At 55.5% G+C, this 19,615-nt stretch overlaps 3 protein-coding genes across 3 annotated transcripts; all 3 read left to right on the top strand.

Annotated features, from left to right (window-relative positions):
- Positions 1-770: 770 nt before the first annotated feature.
- B0H64DRAFT_373435 (uncharacterized protein) lies at positions 771-1,826 on the top strand (the record flags this gene model as incomplete). Its single annotated transcript, XM_062802285.1, has 1 exon — positions 771-1,826. One exon carries the CDS (start codon positions 771-773, stop codon positions 1,824-1,826), a length of 1,056 nt encoding a protein of 351 aa, XP_062658687.1.
- Positions 1,827-2,353: 527 nt separating this feature from the next.
- B0H64DRAFT_431971 (uncharacterized protein) lies at positions 2,354-4,434 on the top strand (the record flags this gene model as incomplete). Its single annotated transcript, XM_062805994.1, has 2 exons — positions 2,354-3,062; positions 3,125-4,434. Exons 1-2 carry the CDS (start codon positions 2,846-2,848, stop codon positions 4,432-4,434), a joined length of 1,527 nt encoding a protein of 508 aa, XP_062658686.1. The 5' UTR covers positions 2,354-2,845.
- A 471-nt stretch (positions 4,435-4,905) lies between these two features.
- B0H64DRAFT_431970 (uncharacterized protein) lies at positions 4,906-6,039 on the top strand (the record flags this gene model as incomplete). Its single annotated transcript, XM_062805993.1, has 2 exons — positions 4,906-5,991; positions 6,026-6,039. The coding sequence occupies exons 1-2, from the start codon at positions 5,205-5,207 to the stop codon at positions 6,037-6,039; spliced, it is 801 nt and encodes a 266-aa protein (XP_062658685.1). The 5' UTR covers positions 4,906-5,204.
- Positions 6,040-19,615: the final 13,576 nt, after the last annotated feature.

The following is a 19,615-nucleotide window of genomic DNA, read 5'->3' as shown; positions in this document are numbered from 1 at the left end:
CGTTCATCCGAATTCTCCATGTTGCCATGAACACATGACCTGCATGGTGATTCGAAAGGTGCGTGCCTAGGTAGAACAATGAAACTCGGAGTAACACCCTAGACGCCCTCCCCAGTTGGGTTACTTTTCGATAGCCTTCCCGGGTTGTCACCACCGCCACGTTAACCCAACGCCCCTTACCCCTATTGCACAACCCTGAACAAACCCACTCGCCAGCCATCACCCACGGTGAGATGGACTGCCTGTGCGGGCGAGGGCAGCCGGGCCGCCATGCCGCGCCGTCAAACAAACCTGGAGTGACGGCGGCCGTGCCAGGGCCTGAACGACGCCTATGTAGACGTGCGTCTGACTCGACTGTCCACCCCCTGGAAGCACTTGGGTGATGTACTGTAGGCTGTATCTAGAGAACCAGAGCTCAGATGCGATGGCTCGGCACTGGCCGATGTCACCGTCGACTGATGTCAGTCAGATATTCCAAGTGAACGGTAAAGTCCCCTGGAGCAGCGACTCTCCGTTAAATTTGGCCGGGGAACTAGCGAAGAAACCGGGAAGGTGTCCATGCCCACAACAACGTTCTCCCACTGTGTTAATCTTTTCAGCCAGATTCACGTCAATAATAATACCCCGCGCTTTTCGCGAATCTTCGACCGACTTCGAAAAACTTCAAACAAAAACGCGATCAACTTGTGAAGGCGAACTGCCCAACACAAGCCCAAATCTTCAAATCGAAGCCTTTATCGCAACCTTTCGTGCCTGCTTCATCGGACAAGATGACAGGCAACTATTCTGACGCTCGCACCGATGACTTCGGTGGCAGCGGTGGCCGTGGCGGCGGAGACCGTGGCGGTGGTGGTGGTGGCCGTGGCGGCGGTTACTTCGGTGGCCGTGGCAGTGGTGGTGGCCGTGGCGGCGGTTACTTCGGTGGCCGTGGCGGCGGTAACTTCGGTGGCCGTGGCGGTGGTGGTGGCCGTCGTAGCGGCGGCACCCGTGGCGGCGGCGCCCGTAACTTCGGTGTCGGTGGTGGCCGGCATCCAGGCCAGGGTGATAACCGCCCGCCTAAGCGCAGGTACGACGAGGACGAGGACGACGAAGAGCCTGGCAACGGCCAGTTCAAACGTGCCCGCCCCAACGCCGCAAATAGCGGTTCCGGCCTTTTCGGCAATGAGTTGCAACTGGCAGCTCAAGCATCGCGGAATCGCGAAATCGCCCCGCAGGTGCTGCCGAGGCTCGCGCCGGGCGCCGTTGCGTTTACTAGTGACGGCCCTGTCGACGCCCGGAACCCGAACCGGGACTTTTCCACGTCGTTCGAGATCGCCGACGGCGTCAGCGCGCACGCAGCGAGGGGGCATCCCACGTCCGTCATCCACGCGATGGCGGAAGCCGCCCGCCCGAATGCCCACAATCCGTCGGTGTCGTCTTTCGGCATCTTCGTACAGTCGATCATCCCCGAGGAGGAGAGCCGCCGGGGCACTCGCCGGCACCTAGCTCCCAATCGCGGGCAGACCAGAGGCCGCGGAGGCCGCCGACCGGTCCCGGAACCCCGGCGTATCGAGGGGAGGGAAGGTGACACCGTCATGGCCGATTCCGCCGGTGACAATGGGGCCGATGCTGCTGGCGAGGGTGGCAATGCCGCCGGCGACAAGAAGGGTAACAAGCCTAAAGTCGTCCTGAGTGAAGCCGTGGCAAGGAGCATGGCCGCGGCCGCCGCCATGGACGTTGATAAGGAGAAGGATGCGGGAACGGGTAGCGCGAGCGGGGCTGCCAATATTCAGGCTGGGGTTAGGGAGGAGGAGGACCTCATCGACTACAGTGATGATGAGATGTAGGCAGTGTGGCTGTCTGGATGTTGTGTCTTGTAATTAGTAATAAAGTTTGTCAACCAATTGTGTCACTCCCCTTAAAGTGCGCCGTGAGCAGGAACTCGTGAATGGTCGAGACCCATTTGCGACAAACGAGCTGATCGACGTCGACAGATGGAAATCATGGAATATTATCCCCCGTTCCCGTTATCCGGTCGACCTTTTCACTATGCTCGCACTTGGGGCCCCAAAGGCAGCTTCTGGTACCTACTCAGTGACGGGCGTCGGTACTATTTCCGACTCCCTCGGCCTAACCGAGTATAGGTTCTTAGAGTTAATGCACCCACTCCGAACGTGCCGCCAAACGGGACGGGTGGTCGTCTGAGGCTCTGTGCGGCCCACTCCCTCGTGCAGATCTCCGATGCCAAGACGGGAGACCCTGGCACCACGCGGCATCCCCGATCTCGCCCGCCGAGAGCGCACCCCAACCCGGAAACCGGTCCCCGTTAAGCTGTATTTTTGAGCAAAGCATACCGCGGTACATCAGGGGCTATGGGACGAAGCCTCGAAGCGAGGAAATAAGGTGAGGAAGCGAGGCGAGGCGAGGCAAGGCAAGGAGGTAAGACGAGGCTTCGATACAAGGCAAGGCGAGGAGGCAAAGCAGGTCTGGAGTCTCTCGTGAATTGGTTCTGGTTCAGCGGTGGCATGGCATGCAGGTGCAGTCAAACACCCTCTCATTATATCGTCTATGCATTCGTCCAAGCCAACTAGGCGGAGCTACATCCCTAAGTGTAAGCTGCAGCTCGCAACCCTTCCAGCGCCTGGCTGCAGCCGATGGATAGGTACCTACCTACCTTAGTGTTCAAGTTTCAGTTCGGAGACTAAGTGATTTGATATTCGGACCTAACTCCCTCTTGTCACTGTCTGGCCGCACTGTGCTGCAAATCGAGACCAGACCGGAGCGACTCTCAAAAATCGCTTCGACCCGATCTTCAACCCCGCTGCTCTCGCAACGACAAACAAACAAAACCAAGACTCTCGCAAAGATGACGTCACAACCTTCTGCTGCGACGCTCGCCCGCCGCGATGCCATCCTCAAAGAGTTCACAGAACTGGGATGCCCGCTCTCGAAAGCAGAGTTCGAAGAAACGCTGCTGGAGGCACAGGAGATGGCGTTGAAGATGAGAGAAGACCAAGAGGCGGTCGCTCTCCACGCCGATCGCCTGCATTTCTTGGCCGATGGAACGTTGTGGTGTTGTCATCGTAAGTTGCTACCGACATGTACTGTTAACCCCCCGTTTCTAACTAACGTATTTGTCTGCTAGTCGACCGCACAGTAGCCGATTTCCGCGCGAAGTATGCCGAACCACCGGTCATGCGTGGGCCCAGCTGCCCCGAGTACGAGCCATACCGAGGGCGAGTTTTGGCGAAGAAGTCGTCTGCTGCAGGGAAGCCGACCGCGTCCAAGACGGAGCCCAAGGCGAAACAGCCGGGCAAAGTCGAGGACATCCCCGACGAGTTTTGGCCCGAGCAGGGCTTCGAGGGCCTGGAGGACTTGGGAATCACCAAGTGGACCATCACGCTGCCGCCTACAGCTGGGCGTCCCGTCGCCACCCTCGTGCCTGGCGCCGTTGACAGCGTCGCGGCGCCGTGGCGTCAGCGGTCTTTTGTTGTTGTTCTTGGCCGGGAGGGAGGGAGAGACTCCCTCAAGCTGCGCTGCCGGATTCGCGCGGGCGCCGCCGTGCCCAAAGCCCCCGCCCACAAGGCATGGATGGACCTCGTGGGTTGGTACTATGACCTGCTCGCGGGCGCCCCTGTTGCTTTGCCGGCCTGGATTGACAAGGCTGCGCAGACGCGCGCCGATGCCGTCCCCCGTGACGCGTCTAGCCTCCGCCGCCTAGTGAGCGCGGTCGGCATAGCCGAGAAGCTCGCCGTCGCCGCGAACAGATTCCGCGCTCTGGGCATGTTGCCGACGGACCGGGACACGGGCGGGTACTCCTACGATATCATCGGGAACAGACTCGAGGGATGGTGGGTCACGGAGCAGTTCGCCGCTACGGGCTTGGACGAAGCCCGCTATCGCAACGTTGGCTGGTCGATGTGGCACTCGGACGCCGTCAACGGCACGATCGATGGCCGACGCCCTCCCAACGCAGCAGAGGCCCGGGAAATCGAACAGCTGTATAGGCAGCGCCGAATTGGCATGCCCATCGTCGACGACGTCGTCCGCCGGCTTCTCGAGCGGACCCGGGGTCCCTTTGGCAGCATCGAAGGCACGCTCGGGGCGATCGATCACTGGGTTAAGCAAAACCCAGAGAATCTGCTGCTGCCCCAGCCATATCTGCACCGCGTGGCCATTGCCGCGTTGCACCGCATGGTGCCTACATCGCTGCCGGTGGTGAACTTTTACGTTCATGCCCTCCTCCCCGCTGCCGCCACCGAGTTTGTCGACGAGGCGTGTAGCGATCTGTCGACCATCCGCGATGCCATGGAGCACTGGGTCAAGGCAAACCCAGATGGGCACCTGGGTTCCGTCAAGGAGCGGACCGAGGCCATGTACAATGCCTGGAACGTGTGGCAGATGAATGTACAGGACGAGGTTAGCTCCCTGGTTCGCGAGCTCTGTCTTAGTTAGTTGAATATACTGCGAGTTTCATTGTTCCACCTGCGTTTGTCTTGACTGTGTTCCCACCTCGTAACGGCGGACAGCCGGGACAGGCCACAACCCTAAGCCCCTAATAGTCTGGCCTGATATCACTGTCCTCCACCTGCGGGGTCCGCTGAAGCTGGGTCGTCTATATCGTCCGGCTTGATGCCTATGCGATGGATCTTCACGCTCCGCTGGTGCAAGCCTACTGTCGTTGATGGACGTGCAGTTGATCTCGTTCCCCTAGGGGTTATATTTCACTCCCAAATAACATGACGGAGATGTTTTAACCCACGCCGTCGACACCCACTTCACAAGATTTCCCGGGCCCTCCCGGGGGAACCGGTAGTGCCGATGACGGAGGACTTTTCTAATTATGCCACTCTCTTTCGCTAACCAACTGCCGGATTAACGCGGCCGACTTCCAAAATTCGAACCCCTCAATCCGTTCATAAGCACCGTCAGAGAGCCACTGCCAGGGATGCACCAGGGAGAGCATTGCCAGGGGGGGGCTAGGAGGTATTGCTAGAGCTCTCTGTGTGCCGCGCAGCTCGTCAAGCGCGTACCGATCCTACCACCACTGGCAGTCATCCACTTCCCCGGAGCAAAGTTCCAACAGCTTGCCGTCCACCACGTTGCCAGGGTCGAATGTCGAATGGACTGCATCAACAGAGGTCCACGTTTTTACTGCAGGCTCCATTGTCAGCCGTCGAGTCGACCCGTTGGGAGGGGCTTGGCTCTCTAATGGGGAAGTCGCGATGCACACCGGGGCCCGGCCGGCAAGCCACCAAGACTCGATCTCGACGCGCCAGATACGGAAGGCGCAATGCTCGCAGTATAGGGCTAATGTCCCGCACCAGGTGGACTCGCCTGAAAATTGTGCACAAGACATCCCAAACGACAAGACGCACAAAATGGAGCAACTGAACAACGCTCTCGCGTCACTGCAGGCCCGCTTGGTGCGGCTCGACCATGATGGCATCACGCGGATGCATGCGGATCTCAGGCGAGCGTTTGTCCTCGAAGCTCAGGACTTTGCGACCATGGCAAGCACATTGGTGGTCCAATTGGCCGCCGACCGAGACTCCATGGACACACGCATGTTCGAACTGGAAGAGGCGTTTGACACCCTCCGAGAAGACACCACCCTGGCGCTGAGTGCCGACGAGCGGGAGCACGCTGCGCAGCTGTCAGAGGTGGAAGCCGACCACCGGCAGGCGCAGCAAGCACTAGCCGAGTGTCGAAGTCAGTGCGAGGCAGCAAATGCCGAGCTCCACACGGTCAAGGCGGAGCTCTCTAGCTCACAGAAGCGGCTGGCCGATCGGGCCAAGGAGTGCAAGGGACTCCAAGCTCAGGTGGTGAACTTTGCCCGCGAGCTGGAAAGGCACGAGGACGGGTCGAGGATAAGACGGTCCATGGTCCTCAAACGCAAACGCAACGAGGAGACACCCATCGACGTCTTCTGGAGGAGCCAGGCAAGGGAGGTCCACGAGGCCTTTCTTGATATTCACCCCGATCCGCACTTTGCGTTCGATACTTACCGGAGTAAGGGGGGGTTCTGTAAGCTGGTATTATATAGCTCATCGCGTGTGAGCGGAGTTTCAACCGCTGATTCAATTGAGGGGCGCGTTATGGTAAACGTTTTCCAATATGAGTAGCTTGTCGTATGAGCCATATAAAAACCGCTCCTTGGGGAGACGTTTCGGCGACTATAAGCTGATTCGGGTGTTGAGGAATTACGGTGCAACTTAAAAACAACGAAGTATAAACAAGGAACTTACTCGTGAAGAGCTGTTTGCTATAGTAGCTGCTTATCGTCTGAGTAGCTGAATGTAATGAATTGCTAGTGTATACTACGTATAGTCTTTAATCCTCGGACTGGCTTCTTAATGCTAACGGCTTCTTGTAATGAGCTGTTTGTGTTTTATAAGCTGCTTATTGTAACGTAAGGGTTTATTAAGTGCTTATAATGCGTAAGCCGCTTATTTGGGCAGCCGCTCATTTGTGTAGGTAGCTGCGGCCTAAAAAATTGAGCGAGCGATATGGTGTATCTGTAGATGGGTGCCTTAGGAGTTAGGTTGTATGCGATATGCTAACCAGCTTAACGTACCCCGCCCTCCCGATCTTATCCTCTTTCTTCTTTGACTTGTTGAGTGTCACGGATATGGTCGCATGCAGACGGCCCGGCGGGGCACGCTGGCAGTGCCCCGAGCCAATCAGCAAGGAATGGCCTTCTCCAATGAGAGCTGGATCGTGAGCTCTGGCCGCGATCCAGGAGTGACCAATCAGGAGTGGATCATTGGATCGAGAAGCGATCTAATGATCCAGGACGGATCGCAGGATCATGAGAATATTCTTCGATCCAGGTACAGAGGTACCTGAGGATGTAGATAGTATATAGTCACTCGTTCTGGAGAGCTCTGGGAGTTCTCCAGTTAGCAATCACAACTACAGTTCGCTACAAGCTCGAGAGCCTACTGTTGAGACAAGTCTTTGTTGTGCACCCTTTGGCTGCACCGAACCTACGCACCCTTGAGAGAATACCTTCGACCGATACTGAACCCTAACAGGACGGGTCCAGAGACAGGTTCGTCACACGTTGCTAACTCCCTTTGATCTGTTACAGTTCAGGCTCGAAGGTAAAACGACATGGCAACTCAACCGACGCCGGGCCAGATCACGGCCGCACTTCAGAGAGTCACCGAACGACTCGATGAAACTGAAGAAGAGCTTGCGAAGACCAAGGCCAGCAACGCGGCATTGGCAGCCCGACTTGCGGCGACCGAGGTCCACACCAAGGACCCGGCCAAGACAAAGGTCAAATTGGAGCAACCCGAGAAGTACGGGGGCGACCAGGAAGCCTTGCCAGGTTGGATCACGGAGATGCGGAACTATCTCGACCACAACTCGCACCAGTTCGCCACTGAGGAATCCAAGACCAGATACGCCGCCACCCGACTCAAGGACAAGGCCCTCAAGTGGTTCACGGGAACACTGAGTGATTTCCTCGGCGGAGCAATCCACAAACCCTTCACCAAAAAAGTCTTCGAGAACTACTCCGAGTTCGAGAGTGAGATTCAGAAGGTGTTCGGTGACAAGGACGAGAAGCTGCACGCCCAGGAACGGCTAGGACGGCTGAAGCAGACTAGGTCAGCCACCGCCTACGCCACGATTTTCCGACAAGACTCCATGAAGGCAGAGATAGACGACGAGGGGCTGATGCACCTGTTCTACGGAGGGCTGAAGGAGGAGGTCAAGGACGAGCTCTACAAGGAGAGCCGACCCGACACACTCGACGAGTACATCGCCATGGCTGTCAAGATTGACGACCGACAGTTCGCCCGCAAACAACAGAAGAAGGGCAGCGAGGTTCAGCGATCCGCAGGCTACCACAAGCCCAACGACAAAAAGAAACGCCAGCACCAGAGCACGTCATACGGCACGCACTCGGGACCCATGGACGTCAGCGCTGCCCAGGCACAGTGGGCAGGAAAGAGAGATGGTGCCAAGGACAAATCAGGCATCACCTGTTACAACTGCGGGAGGAAGGGTCACTTCAAACGTGACTGCCGCAGCAAGAAAGGGTGGAGACCGGTTCCAGGGAAGGAAGCTGCCACCATCGACCAAGACACGGTCGGAAGAAGAACCCGGTTTCTGGAGGTCGCAGCCGCCAGCTACACGCAGGACGACCTCGAAATCGACATTGACCGAGTCATCGAGCAGGACGATGAACTCACCGACTCGGATCAAGAAGACTTGAGGAGCAGCAACCACCAGGAGGGAAATGACACCGCCCATCACGCTTTCATCGAAACGGATGACGAGGGAGAACTGGCTCCCCCGCGGTACATCCGACAAGTCGCTGAGGACTGGGGCATCACCCTGGTTCAGCAAGAGGACGGGCAATGGCGAACCCACGAGGGTGAAGGAGGAGTCAGCCCGAACCTCACCTTCCTACAGCAGAGGGTCCTAAGCCAACGGCAAAGGATCGAGGAGTTGTCAAGAGAGAAAGAAGAACTCGAGCAACTTCTCCAGAGAAGGAACGACCAGTACGGACGACTTTGCGCGGAACTCGATTTCGCCAAGGAACGAGTCCAAGAGATCACCGAGGCCAACAACAGGGCCGGGGATCACGTCGAAAAGACATTAAGAGAGGCACAGGCTTTGCAGGACGACATCCGTCAGGCACTTCCGCACCACACACCGTGGGATGGACCCACCGAAGAGGCGGAAGGATACGAAAACGGAGTACGGTACCCCGAGCAACTTTTCGACTACGCACAGGAACAGAATGCGGCGAAAGGAAGCAAACAGCAGAGCTGGGAAGAATACTGGACGCGACATCAGCACATCGTGCGCGCCGGACGACAAACCTCCGACCTCGAATGGTGGGGTTTCCGGGGCGAGAACAACACGGAGGGATTCCAGTTGTTACCAGAAGACCACGAGCGGGTGGACCCACGAAAAGAAAGTCACATCTACCTGCCCTGGTTCCAGTGCATCGCGCACGAATGTCGGTACCACTTCCAGGACAAATTTCGCAACAGTTTCTGGCCCACAAGAGAAGAAAAGGGAATGCAACCCCTGCCCATCAGATGGGTATACGACAGCGGCGACGCTCCCGCAAGCATGTTGTGGGACACCCAACGCACTCACGAGGGCAGGCTAAGGGTCAAGCCCAAGGCAGCCTGGCCCCGACGCTGTATGACAGGCGTAGGAGTCGACGAATGCCGAAGTGCAGACTGCCTATCACACGCCGACGAGAAAATCTGGGGATACATGGAACAGCAATCCCAGAGGAAGCCACACCAGAGGACAAGAGCGTTCCGAAGGAACGAGAGACGCCCAGTTGAGACATGGGCGGCCCAATGGCTCCAAGAACACCAGACGATTGATGCCGCAAGCCAAGGTGCGGACAGGGACGCCTTGAAGTACTACGCGAGCTTGGGAAACGGCTCAGGGCCCTCCGAGGGGCCCGGAAATCTCTAACTCCACAACAACGGAGACAGGCTGCGCAGTACAGGAAGAACTGGCGCAAGCAGAAGCCTTACAACGACCTCCCAGCAGACGAACACGAAGTAGCTGCTGTACGAAGCACCAAGCCAGACAACAGGCTCTGGATCACAGCGCGATGGGGGAAGATCGAAGCCCTCGCGTTAGTGGATGGAGGAGCGCAGATGGATCTCATTGCGCCCACATTTGTGAATCAACTCAGAATCCCATGGAGGATCAAGAAGCAACCACACGTCGTCAAAGGACCATTCGACACGCAATGGGTACGACGAGAAACAGAACCACTCGACATCGAGGTGGAAGGAAAAACCACCCAAGTGGTATTCGACATTGTGGACATGGGGCCAGAGAAAGACATGATCCTCGGACGCCCATGGCACAAGGACTACGACCCAGACATCAGTTGGAAGGGAGATGGCCATCTGCGACCGCGGGAACAGCGGGAGCATCCGACCAACGCGATGGGAGAACGCGCAGAACAGGAGCCACGGGAGAGCAGCGGGTCAGAACGAACCCCCTCTACGGGCCCACCGCAGGAAGCAGCCAGTGCAGAACCACGCACTCTGGAGTCCGGAAGAAGCGGCACACGACGAAAGAAGCAGACACGGGAGGAACGAACCATCGCCGTCGTCTCAGTCGACGAGCACGGAATGCTCAAACACGAACAATGGGTCAATCAGCTCGAAGCGGCAAGCATCGAGCTGGCAGCAGAGGAAGTCAGGGAACTCGAAGCAGCAAGCATCGAGCCTGGGAACAACAAGTTCGCGTACTACGAAGGTACGGCGAAGAGCGCAAAGACGGGGCAGATCCCAGACGACTACAAGGGGCACCCGGCGTTCACGGCAAAACATCTTGCAGGGCTACCAGACCACGGACCTTGGGATCACGAGATCAAACTCAAGGAAGGAGCCCAGTTGAAGTTTTTCAAGGTGTACCACACCAACGAGAAGCAAGATGCAGAGTTGAGGAGCTATCTCGAAAAGAACCTCGAGATAGGACACATCAGACCATCGACATCTCCAGCGGGCTACCCAGTCCTCTTCGTTCCAAGGAAGGATGGGAAACTCAGGATGTGTGTGGACTACCGACAGTTGAACGGCGAAACGGTGAAGAACCGCTACCCACTGCCACTGATCTCAAGGCTTCGAGACCAGCTGTCAGGGGCACAATACTTCACGCGTCTCGACCTTCCGACAGCGTACGCCCACATCCGCATCAAGGAAGGAGACGAATGGAAGACGGCTTTTCGGACACCCTACGGGCACTACGAGTACCGCGTCATGCCGTTCGGGTTGACCAACGCACCAGCGACATTTCAAGCCGCTATCGACCACGCAATTCGACATTGCCTCGATAAATTTGCAGTCTGTTACTTGGATGACATTCTCATCTACTCCAAAACACTCGAAGAACACAAGAGACACGTGCGGCAGGTGCTGGACGCACTGCACGAGCACAAATTGTCAGTCAACAAGGACAAGAGCGAGTTTCATGTCAAGAAAACAGTGTTTCTGGGTTACGAAATCTCCCCGGGATGGGTCAAGATCGAACCCGAGAAACTGGAAGCTGTTAAGACGTGGCCGACACCGACGAACGCCACGGAGGTCAGAGGATTTATCGGATTCGCCAACTTCGTCAGAATGTTCATCAAGAATTTCGGCGACTTCGCGAGACCTCTGCACGAACTTACCAAAAAGGATGCCACATTCCAGTGGAAGCGGGAGCACGAGCAGGCTTTCCAGCGGATCCGCGATGCGATCATCGCCGACCCGGTGCTCATGCTGCCTGATCCAAGCACACCTTTCGAAGTCGAGGCTGATGCTTCGGACTTCGCGATCGGAGGACAACTTGGTCAGAGGGACAAGGACGGCAAGCTTCATCCAGTTGCGTTCTTCTCCAAGAAACTCGAAGGGCCAAGGCTTAACTACCCGATCCACGACAAGGAGCTTCTCGCAATCATTGAAGCATTCCAGGAATGGAGACCATACCTCAGCGGCACGACACACGAAGTCCAGGTGTACACGGACCACAAGAACTTACGGTACTTCACCACCACCAAGGTGCTGAACGGACGACAAACTCGGTGGGCAGAATTTCTGTCCGAATTCAACTTCACGATCCACTACAAGAAAGGCTCAGAAAACGCACGAGCGGATGCCTTGAGTAGGAGAGCGGATCACCACGACAACACGTCTGAAGCCTCACCACCATTGCTACATCAACAGACAGACGGATCGCTACGGCACGCTTCCCAACCGACTGAAGACTACGAGATCGCAGCACTTCAGCAGCAGTCGGAAGATCCCGAAGCCAGGCCTCTGCAGCCGTTTGTAGAATGTTGTGCGACCTTCAGAGAACAAAGATTGGAACAAGACTTCCAAGGAATCATCGCGGACGACGAACGCGATGCATGGCAAGAAGAGCCAGAATCCAAGATCGCGGGATTGCGACTTGAAGGAACGAGACTCTGGTACCACGACAAGGCCTATGTCAGGCTGGGTGACCAAAAGGAGCTCATTCGAAAGATCCACGAGTCGAGACTCGGAGGACACATGGGAATCAGCAAGACAATTGCGAAAGTCAAGCAGAACTACGACTTCCCAGGAATCAAGCAGACGGCAGAAGAGGTCCGGGCGGAATGCGACCTCTGCAAGCGGAGCAAGCCAGGACGACACAAGCCGTACGGGCTACTACAGCCATTGCCAGTCGCAGAACGACCATGGAGTTCGGTGACGATGGACTTCATCACCAAACTACCAGCCTCCAAGGACTCAGTAACGGGAGTAGAATACGACAGCATCCTCACGATGGTGGACAGACTCACCAAGTGGAGTTACTTCCTCCCTTACAAGGAGACATGGTCAGCAGAACAACTCGCAGATGTGATCTACCGCAACATCACCTCGGTCCACGGCTGGCCGGAGGAATGGATCACGGACAGAGACACCAAGTTCGCATCAAAGTTTTGGCAGGCTCTGATGACGAGACTGGGTACGAAAAGTAAGCTCTCAACCGCTTACCACCCACAGACGGACGGACAGACGGAACGACTCAACCAGGTCGTCGAACAATACCTACGGTTGTACGTCAATTTCCAGCAGGATGACTGGGTCGAGCTGCTGCCGACAGCGCAACTCGCCTACAACACCACCGTCACGGAGACCACCAGGGTCACACCATTCTTCGCGAATTTCGGCTACGAAGCAGATTTGCGACAAGGGCCCGAAGTTTCGGTGCCCAGAGCGGCAGTCAAAGCCGACAAAATGAGCTCGCTGCACGCGATGCTCAAGGAAGAACTCGAATTCGTACGAACACGGATGAAGAAGTTCTACGACAGAAACAGGCTCGAGGGACCTCGCCTAGAAGAGGGGGGCAAAGTTTACCTCATTTCTCGAAATCTTCGCACAAAACGACCAAGCAGGAAGCTCGACTTTCGCAAAGTCGGACCGTTCAAGGTCGACAAGAAAATTTCGGAGAACAACTACGCACTCGCGTTACCCTTGACAATGCGACTACGGACCAACGTCTTCCACATCTCGCTTCTAGAACCAGCGCCCAAGAACGCACGACTCGACAAGGACGCCGAGGCAGAAGACGAAGAGGAGGAATGGGACGTTGAGGAAGTCCTAGACTCACGCATCACGAAAGGACAGTTAGAGTATTTGGTCAAGTGGCTGGATTTTGGCCCAGAAGACAATTCATGGCAACCAGCTACAAATCTCAACTGCCCCGAGAAACTTCAGGAGTTCCACCAGAGGAACCCGGATCGACCAAGGGAGGTATCGAAGACCAGTCGAACCCAGCGGGGAGATCGACGAAGGAAGAACTAGGTAATACGTCAGGAATCGGTGAGGGAAGAAGGGACGGATTACGAACCTCTGGATCCAGGAAGGGTCGAGGAGTGGCTCGTCGGGGACTGGGTCCGTTGTCGGCGGGACGGCAGCCTGGGCCGCAGTCCCCTCCGCCTCTTGTCTCCTCGCCTCCTCCGCCTCCTGACGTTCCAACTCTTCTAGCTCTTCGACCGAGGTGACCCCACGAGAGACAGCACGAATCATCTTCTCCGACCACTTCCGCTTCTGCTGACGCAGGCGCTTGACCTTCGCGGCCACCACGGCCAACTCATCCTCCGCTTCTTCCATTTCGGTTTCCAGCCGACGGAAGTTGGACGCAATCTTGCGCAGATGTTGCACACTCACACCCTGCGCGTCGCATAACGATTGATTATGGGCGACGCATTCAAGGCATCGGCTTGAGTCAGAAGGGGAGGCTTCACAGGGGAGTTTATGGTCCTCGCAGTAAGAGCAAGGATGCTTTACTGGGACGGAAGAGTCGAACATTGCCGCCAGGAGCTGATCGCGATCGACAGTTTTAGGGTGGGGAGCGATGGATTTCGGTGTTGTTTTTCTTACACGAGACGACATGATGTCAGCCGACGCATACGACGGAAAGGGGGAAAGGGCCGCGCACCTAAGGATGGGCTGTTGGCGCTACTTAAGAACAGGAAGGTTGGCGAGTCTTCCGGGACGGAAGACGTGGAGGAGGGGCATCGTGTCACGGATATGGTCGCATGCAGACGGCCCGGCGGGGCACGCTGGCAGTGCCCCGAGCCAATCAGCAAGGAATGGCCTTCTCCAATGAGAGCTGGATCGTGAGCTCTGGCCGCGATCCAGGAGTGACCAATCAGGAGTGGATCATTGGATCGAGAAGCGATCTAATGATCCAGGACGGATCGCAGGATCATGAGAATATTCTTCGATCCAGGTACAGAGGTACCTGAGGATGTAGATAGTATATAGTCACTCGTTCTGGAGAGCTCTGGGAGTTCTCCAGTTAGCAATCACAACTACAGTTCGCTACAAGCTCGAGAGCCTACTGTTGAGACAAGTCTTTGTTGTGCACCCTTTGGCTGCACCGAACCTACGCACCCTTGAGAGAATACCTTCGACCGATACTGAACCCTAACAGGACGGGTCCAGAGACAGGTTCGTCACATTGAGCTTGAAGTTGCCTGTACCTTTTTTTTTTGTATTGTACCTGGTAAGTTGATATCTAAGTTTAACTTAATACGTTGATGTTTGGTAGTATTTTCCCCTCCAATCTGTAACCCGGTTGCGGTTCCAACTTAGGTTAGTTCGCCTATAGACTGCGAGTTTAATTGTAGTGTTAACTTGGACCAACTGTTGGAACCTGTAAGGTTGAATTGGTTTAAGTTTTGTCTGATATTGCTGCGATTCCTGGATAGATTAATACTTACTGTATTGTACTGTAGATTATCGATAGTTTATCCCCCCTAATCGGTAGTTGGTATATAATAATGTGTTCCCGGTCCTCCGAGTCTAGTCGGTCTTGGCTGCTAGTGTACTACTGTAATTGAAGTTGAGGTGTTGTGCCGGTAAAATATAGGGGGCTAATAAGAAAATGATGTATTGTAGTATTCTCCTCAATCTTTCTGTCTCCTATCGGTGTATATTGTTACTGTTACTTTACTGAAATAAGTGAACCTGATACTGACTATGGTGCTTACTAATAGGGTTCCGATATTACTAAGGCCTCCCCTCTTGCGTGTCACGGATATGGTCGCATGCAGACGGCCCGGCGGGGCACGCTGGCAGTGCCCCGAGCCAATCAGCAAGGAATGGCCTTCTCCAATGAGAGCTGGATCGTGAGCTCTGGCCGCGATCCAGGAGTGACCAATCAGGAGTGGATCATTGGATCGAGAAGCGATCTAATGATCCAGGACGGATCGCAGGATCATGAGAATATTCTTCGATCCAGGTACAGAGGTACCTGAGGATGTAGATAGTATATAGTCACTCGTTCTGGAGAGCTCTGGGAGTTCTCCAGTTAGCAATCACAACTACAGTTCGCTACAAGCTCGAGAGCCTACTGTTGAGACAAGTCTTTGTTGTGCACCCTTTGGCTGCACCGAACCTAAGCACCCTTGAGAGAATACCTTCGACCGATACTGAACCCTAACAGGACGGGTCCAGAGACAGGTTCGTCACATTGCGTTAGATATGTTGTAGGTTAACACCTATACAACTTGAATATTAGTATAGCAGTAGAGATAGTAAAGACCGGGGCTAACCTCTTTGCGTTATAGTCTAGGCCGACTATATACATTTCTTCGGCCGGTGCTGTTATCGTTGTAGGTTTAAGCGGCAGCTGCTATAACTAGCCTGGGTACTGTGACCGGCGTTGTTCGAGTTCTATATAACGCTAACTATATAGCTCTCAGACGATCTACGCCTCCCCCTACGTAAAGGTACATTCTTATATGTATTAAGTAGATGTAGTAGCTGTTATAGTATAAGCGTTGCTAATAAGTAGTTAGATCTTTATACTAAGCTGTTTCTAAGTAGCCGGCCGTTTTCTATAAGCTTGTTTCGGGATAATATAGGTATATAGTATAGGTACTAATTCGGGTATACTAATAGTATTAAACGCTACTTCCCTCGCTTACGGGTACCTTCATTTGTTAGTATATTATTGTATATTATATTAAAAAGGTCGATAACTTACCTAGAATAGTTAATATAAATATATCTAACCCCTTTGCAGACTTCGACGGTAACTTAGACCGCGAGCCTCCCCTAAGCCCCGCCCGCTCTAGCAATACCCCCGCCCCTAGCAGCAATACCTTGGGCGATTCTGGTAGCAATACTACTAATATATAAATAAGTTATTGGAAAGTGGACCGTTTAGTTTGAGTAGGGTAGGGCTAACAATGTAAATAGAATAAGAGAGAAAGGGCGTTAAATTCAAAAACGTCGTGTCACGGCCACTGAGCTGGAAGCACAGGAGTGGGGCGCGGGGCGCCCCGGACCAATCATTAACATGACCAAGGAGCAGTGTGCTCAGTGCGCTCAGCGACTGAGCAGGGGGAGCAGTGTGCTCAGTGTGCTCAGCGACTGAGCAGGGTGAGCAGTGTGCTCAGTGTGCTCAGCAACTGAGCAGACTAAGCACCCAGAAATTAGATAGTATATAGTCACTCGTTCTGGAGAGCTCTGGGAGTTCTCCAGTTAGCAATCACAACTACAGTTCGCTACAAGCTCGAGAGCCTACTGTTGAGACAAGTCTTTGTTGTGCACCCTTTGGCTGCACCGAACCTACGCACCCTTGAGAGAATACCTTCGACCGATACTGAACCCTAACAGGACGGGTCCAGAGACAGGTTCGTCACACGTTGCTAACTCCCTTTGATCTGTTACAGTTCAGGCTCGAAGGTAAAACGACATGGCAACTCAACCGACGCCGGGCCAGATCACGGCCGCACTTCAGAGAGTCACCGAACGACTCGATGAAACTGAAGAAGAGCTTGCGAAGACCAAGGCCAGCAACGCGGCATTGGCAGCCCGACTTGCGGCGACCGAGGTCCACACCAAGGACCCGGCCAAGACGAAGGTCAAATTGGAGCAACCCGAGAAGTACGGGGGCGACCAGGAAGCCTTGCCAGGTTGGATCACGGAGATGCGGAACTATCTCGACCACAACTCGCACCAGTTCGCCACTGAGGAATCCAAGACCAGATACGCCGCCACCCGACTCAAGGACAAGGCCCTCAAGTGGTTCACGGGAACACTGAGTGATTTCCTCGGCGGAGCAATCCACAAACCCTTCACCAAAAAGGTCTTCGAGAACTACTCCGAGTTCGAGAGTGAGATTCAGAAGGTGTTCGGCGACAAGGACGAGAAGTTGCACGCCCAGGAACGGCTAGGACGGCTGAAGCAGACTAGGTCAGCCACCGCCTACGCCACGATTTTCCGACAAGACTCCATGAAGGCAGAGATAGACGACGAGGGGCTGATGCACCTGTTCTACGGAGGACTGAAGGAGGAGGTCAAGGACGAGCTCTACAAGGAGAGCCGACCTGACACGCTCGACGAGTACATCGCCATGGCTGTCAAGATTGACGACCGACAGTTCGCCCGCAAACAACAGAAGAAGGGCAGCGAGACTCAGCGATCCGCAGGCTACCACAAACCCAACGACAAAAAGAAACGCCAGCACCAGAGCACGGCGTACGGCACTCACTCGGGACCCATGGACGTCAGCGCTGCCCAGGCACAATGGGCAGGAAAGAGAGATGGTGCCAAGGACAAATCAGGCATCACCTGTTACAACTGCGGGAAGAAGGGTCACTTCAAACGTGACTGCCGCAGCAAGAAAGAGTGGAGACCGGTTCCAGGGAAGGAAGCCGCCACCATCGACCAAGACACGGTCGGAAGAAGAACCCGATTTCTGGAGGTCGCAGCCGCCAGCTACACGCAGGACGACCTCGAAATCGACATTGACCGAGTCATCGAGCAGGACGATGAACTCACCGACTCGGATCAAGAAGACTTGATGAGCAGCAACCACCAGGAGGGAAATGACACCGCCCATCACGCTTTCATCGAAACGGATGACGAGGGAGAACTGGCTCCCCCGCGGTACATCCGACAAGTCGCTGAGGACTGGGGCATCACCCTGGTTCAGCAAGAGGACGGGCAATGGCGAACCCACGAGGGTGAAGGAGGAGTCAGCCCGAACCTCATCTTCCTACAACAGAGGGTCCTAAGCCAACGGCAAAGGATCGAGGAGTTGTCAAGAGAGAAAGAAGGGCTCGAACGACTACTCCAGGAAAGGAACGACCAGTATGGACAACTTTGCGCGGAGCTCGAATTTGCGAAGGAACGAGTCCAAGAGATCACCGAGGCCAACAACAGGGCCGGGGATCACGTCGAAAAGACATTAAGGGAAGCACAGGCCTTGCAGGACGACATCCGCCAGGTACTTCCGCACCACACACCGTGGGACGGACCGACAGAGCCGACGGACGAGTGTCTGAACGGGGTACGATACCCCGAGCAACTTTTCCACTACGCCCAGGACCGGGCACAGGCCACGGGGAAGAAGTCCCACAGTTGGGATAAGTATTGGTCACGGCACCAGTACATCGGTCGCGCTAGATGCACAGCGGACCTGGAAATACAAGGACTGCGGGGTGTAGCCGGTGCATTCCGGTTGATGGGGAAAGACCACCCAAGGATGGACACCCGCAGGGAGGATCACGTCTACCTCCCATGGTTCCAGTGCGTGGCCCACGAATGCCGCTACCACTTCCAAGACAAATTGCGAAACGGCTCCTGGCCGATCAGGAACCAAGACAACAACGGTCAAGAGCAGCCCACGACATGGGTGTACGACCAAGGAGACGCCCCAGCACTGTTTCTCTGGGACGTTGGAACCACGAAGGACGGAAGACTGAGGGCCAAGCCCAAGCGCGCCTGGCCCCGACACTGTCTGGCAAACGAGAGATTCGCCGTTTGCGACAGCGAGGACTGCTTAGTGCACGCCGACATGAGGATACGGGGATACATGGAACAGCAATCCCAGAAGAAGCCACACCAAAGGACGAGAGCGTCCCGAAGGAACGAGAGGCGCCCAGTTGAGGCATGGGCGGCCCAATGGCTCCAAGAACACCAGACGATTGACGCCGCAAGCCAAGGTGCGGACAGGGACGCCTTGAAACACCACGAGAGCTTGGGAAACGGCTCAGGGCCCTTCGGGGGGCCCGGAAGTCTTTAACTCCACAGCAACGGAGACAGGCTGCGCAGTACAGGAAGAACTGGCGCAAACAGAAGCCTTACAACGACCTCCCAGCAGACGAACACGAAGTAGCTGCTGTACGAAGCACCAAACCAGACAATAGACTCTGGATCACAGCGCGATGGGGGAAATTCGAAGCCCTCGCGTTAGTGGACGGTGGAGCGCAGATGGATCTCATCTCGCCCACATTTGTGAATCAACTCAGAATCCCATGGAGGATCAAGAAGCAACCACACGTCGTCAAAGGACCATTCGACACGCAATGGGTACGACGGGAAACAGAACCACTCGACATCGAGGTGGAAGGGAAAACCACCCAAGTGGTATTCGACATCGTGAACATGGGGCCGAAGAAAGACATGATTCTCGGACGCCCATGGCATGAGGATTACGACCCAGACATCAGTTGGAAGGGAGATGGCCATCTGCGACCGCGGGAACAACGGGAGCATCCGACCAACTTGATGGGAGAACGCGCAGAACAGGAGCCACGGGAGAGCAGCGGGTCAGAACGAACCCCCTCTACGGGCCCACCGCAGGAAGCAGCCAGTGCAGAACCACGCAC

This window comes from Chaetomium fimeti (assembly GCF_033439085.1).
Source record: "Chaetomium fimeti strain CBS 168.71 chromosome Unknown B0H64scaffold_4, whole genome shotgun sequence".
NCBI lineage: Eukaryota > Fungi > Ascomycota > Sordariomycetes > Sordariales > Chaetomiaceae > Chaetomium > Chaetomium fimeti.
This window is presented reverse-complemented; position numbering and strand designations above follow the sequence as displayed.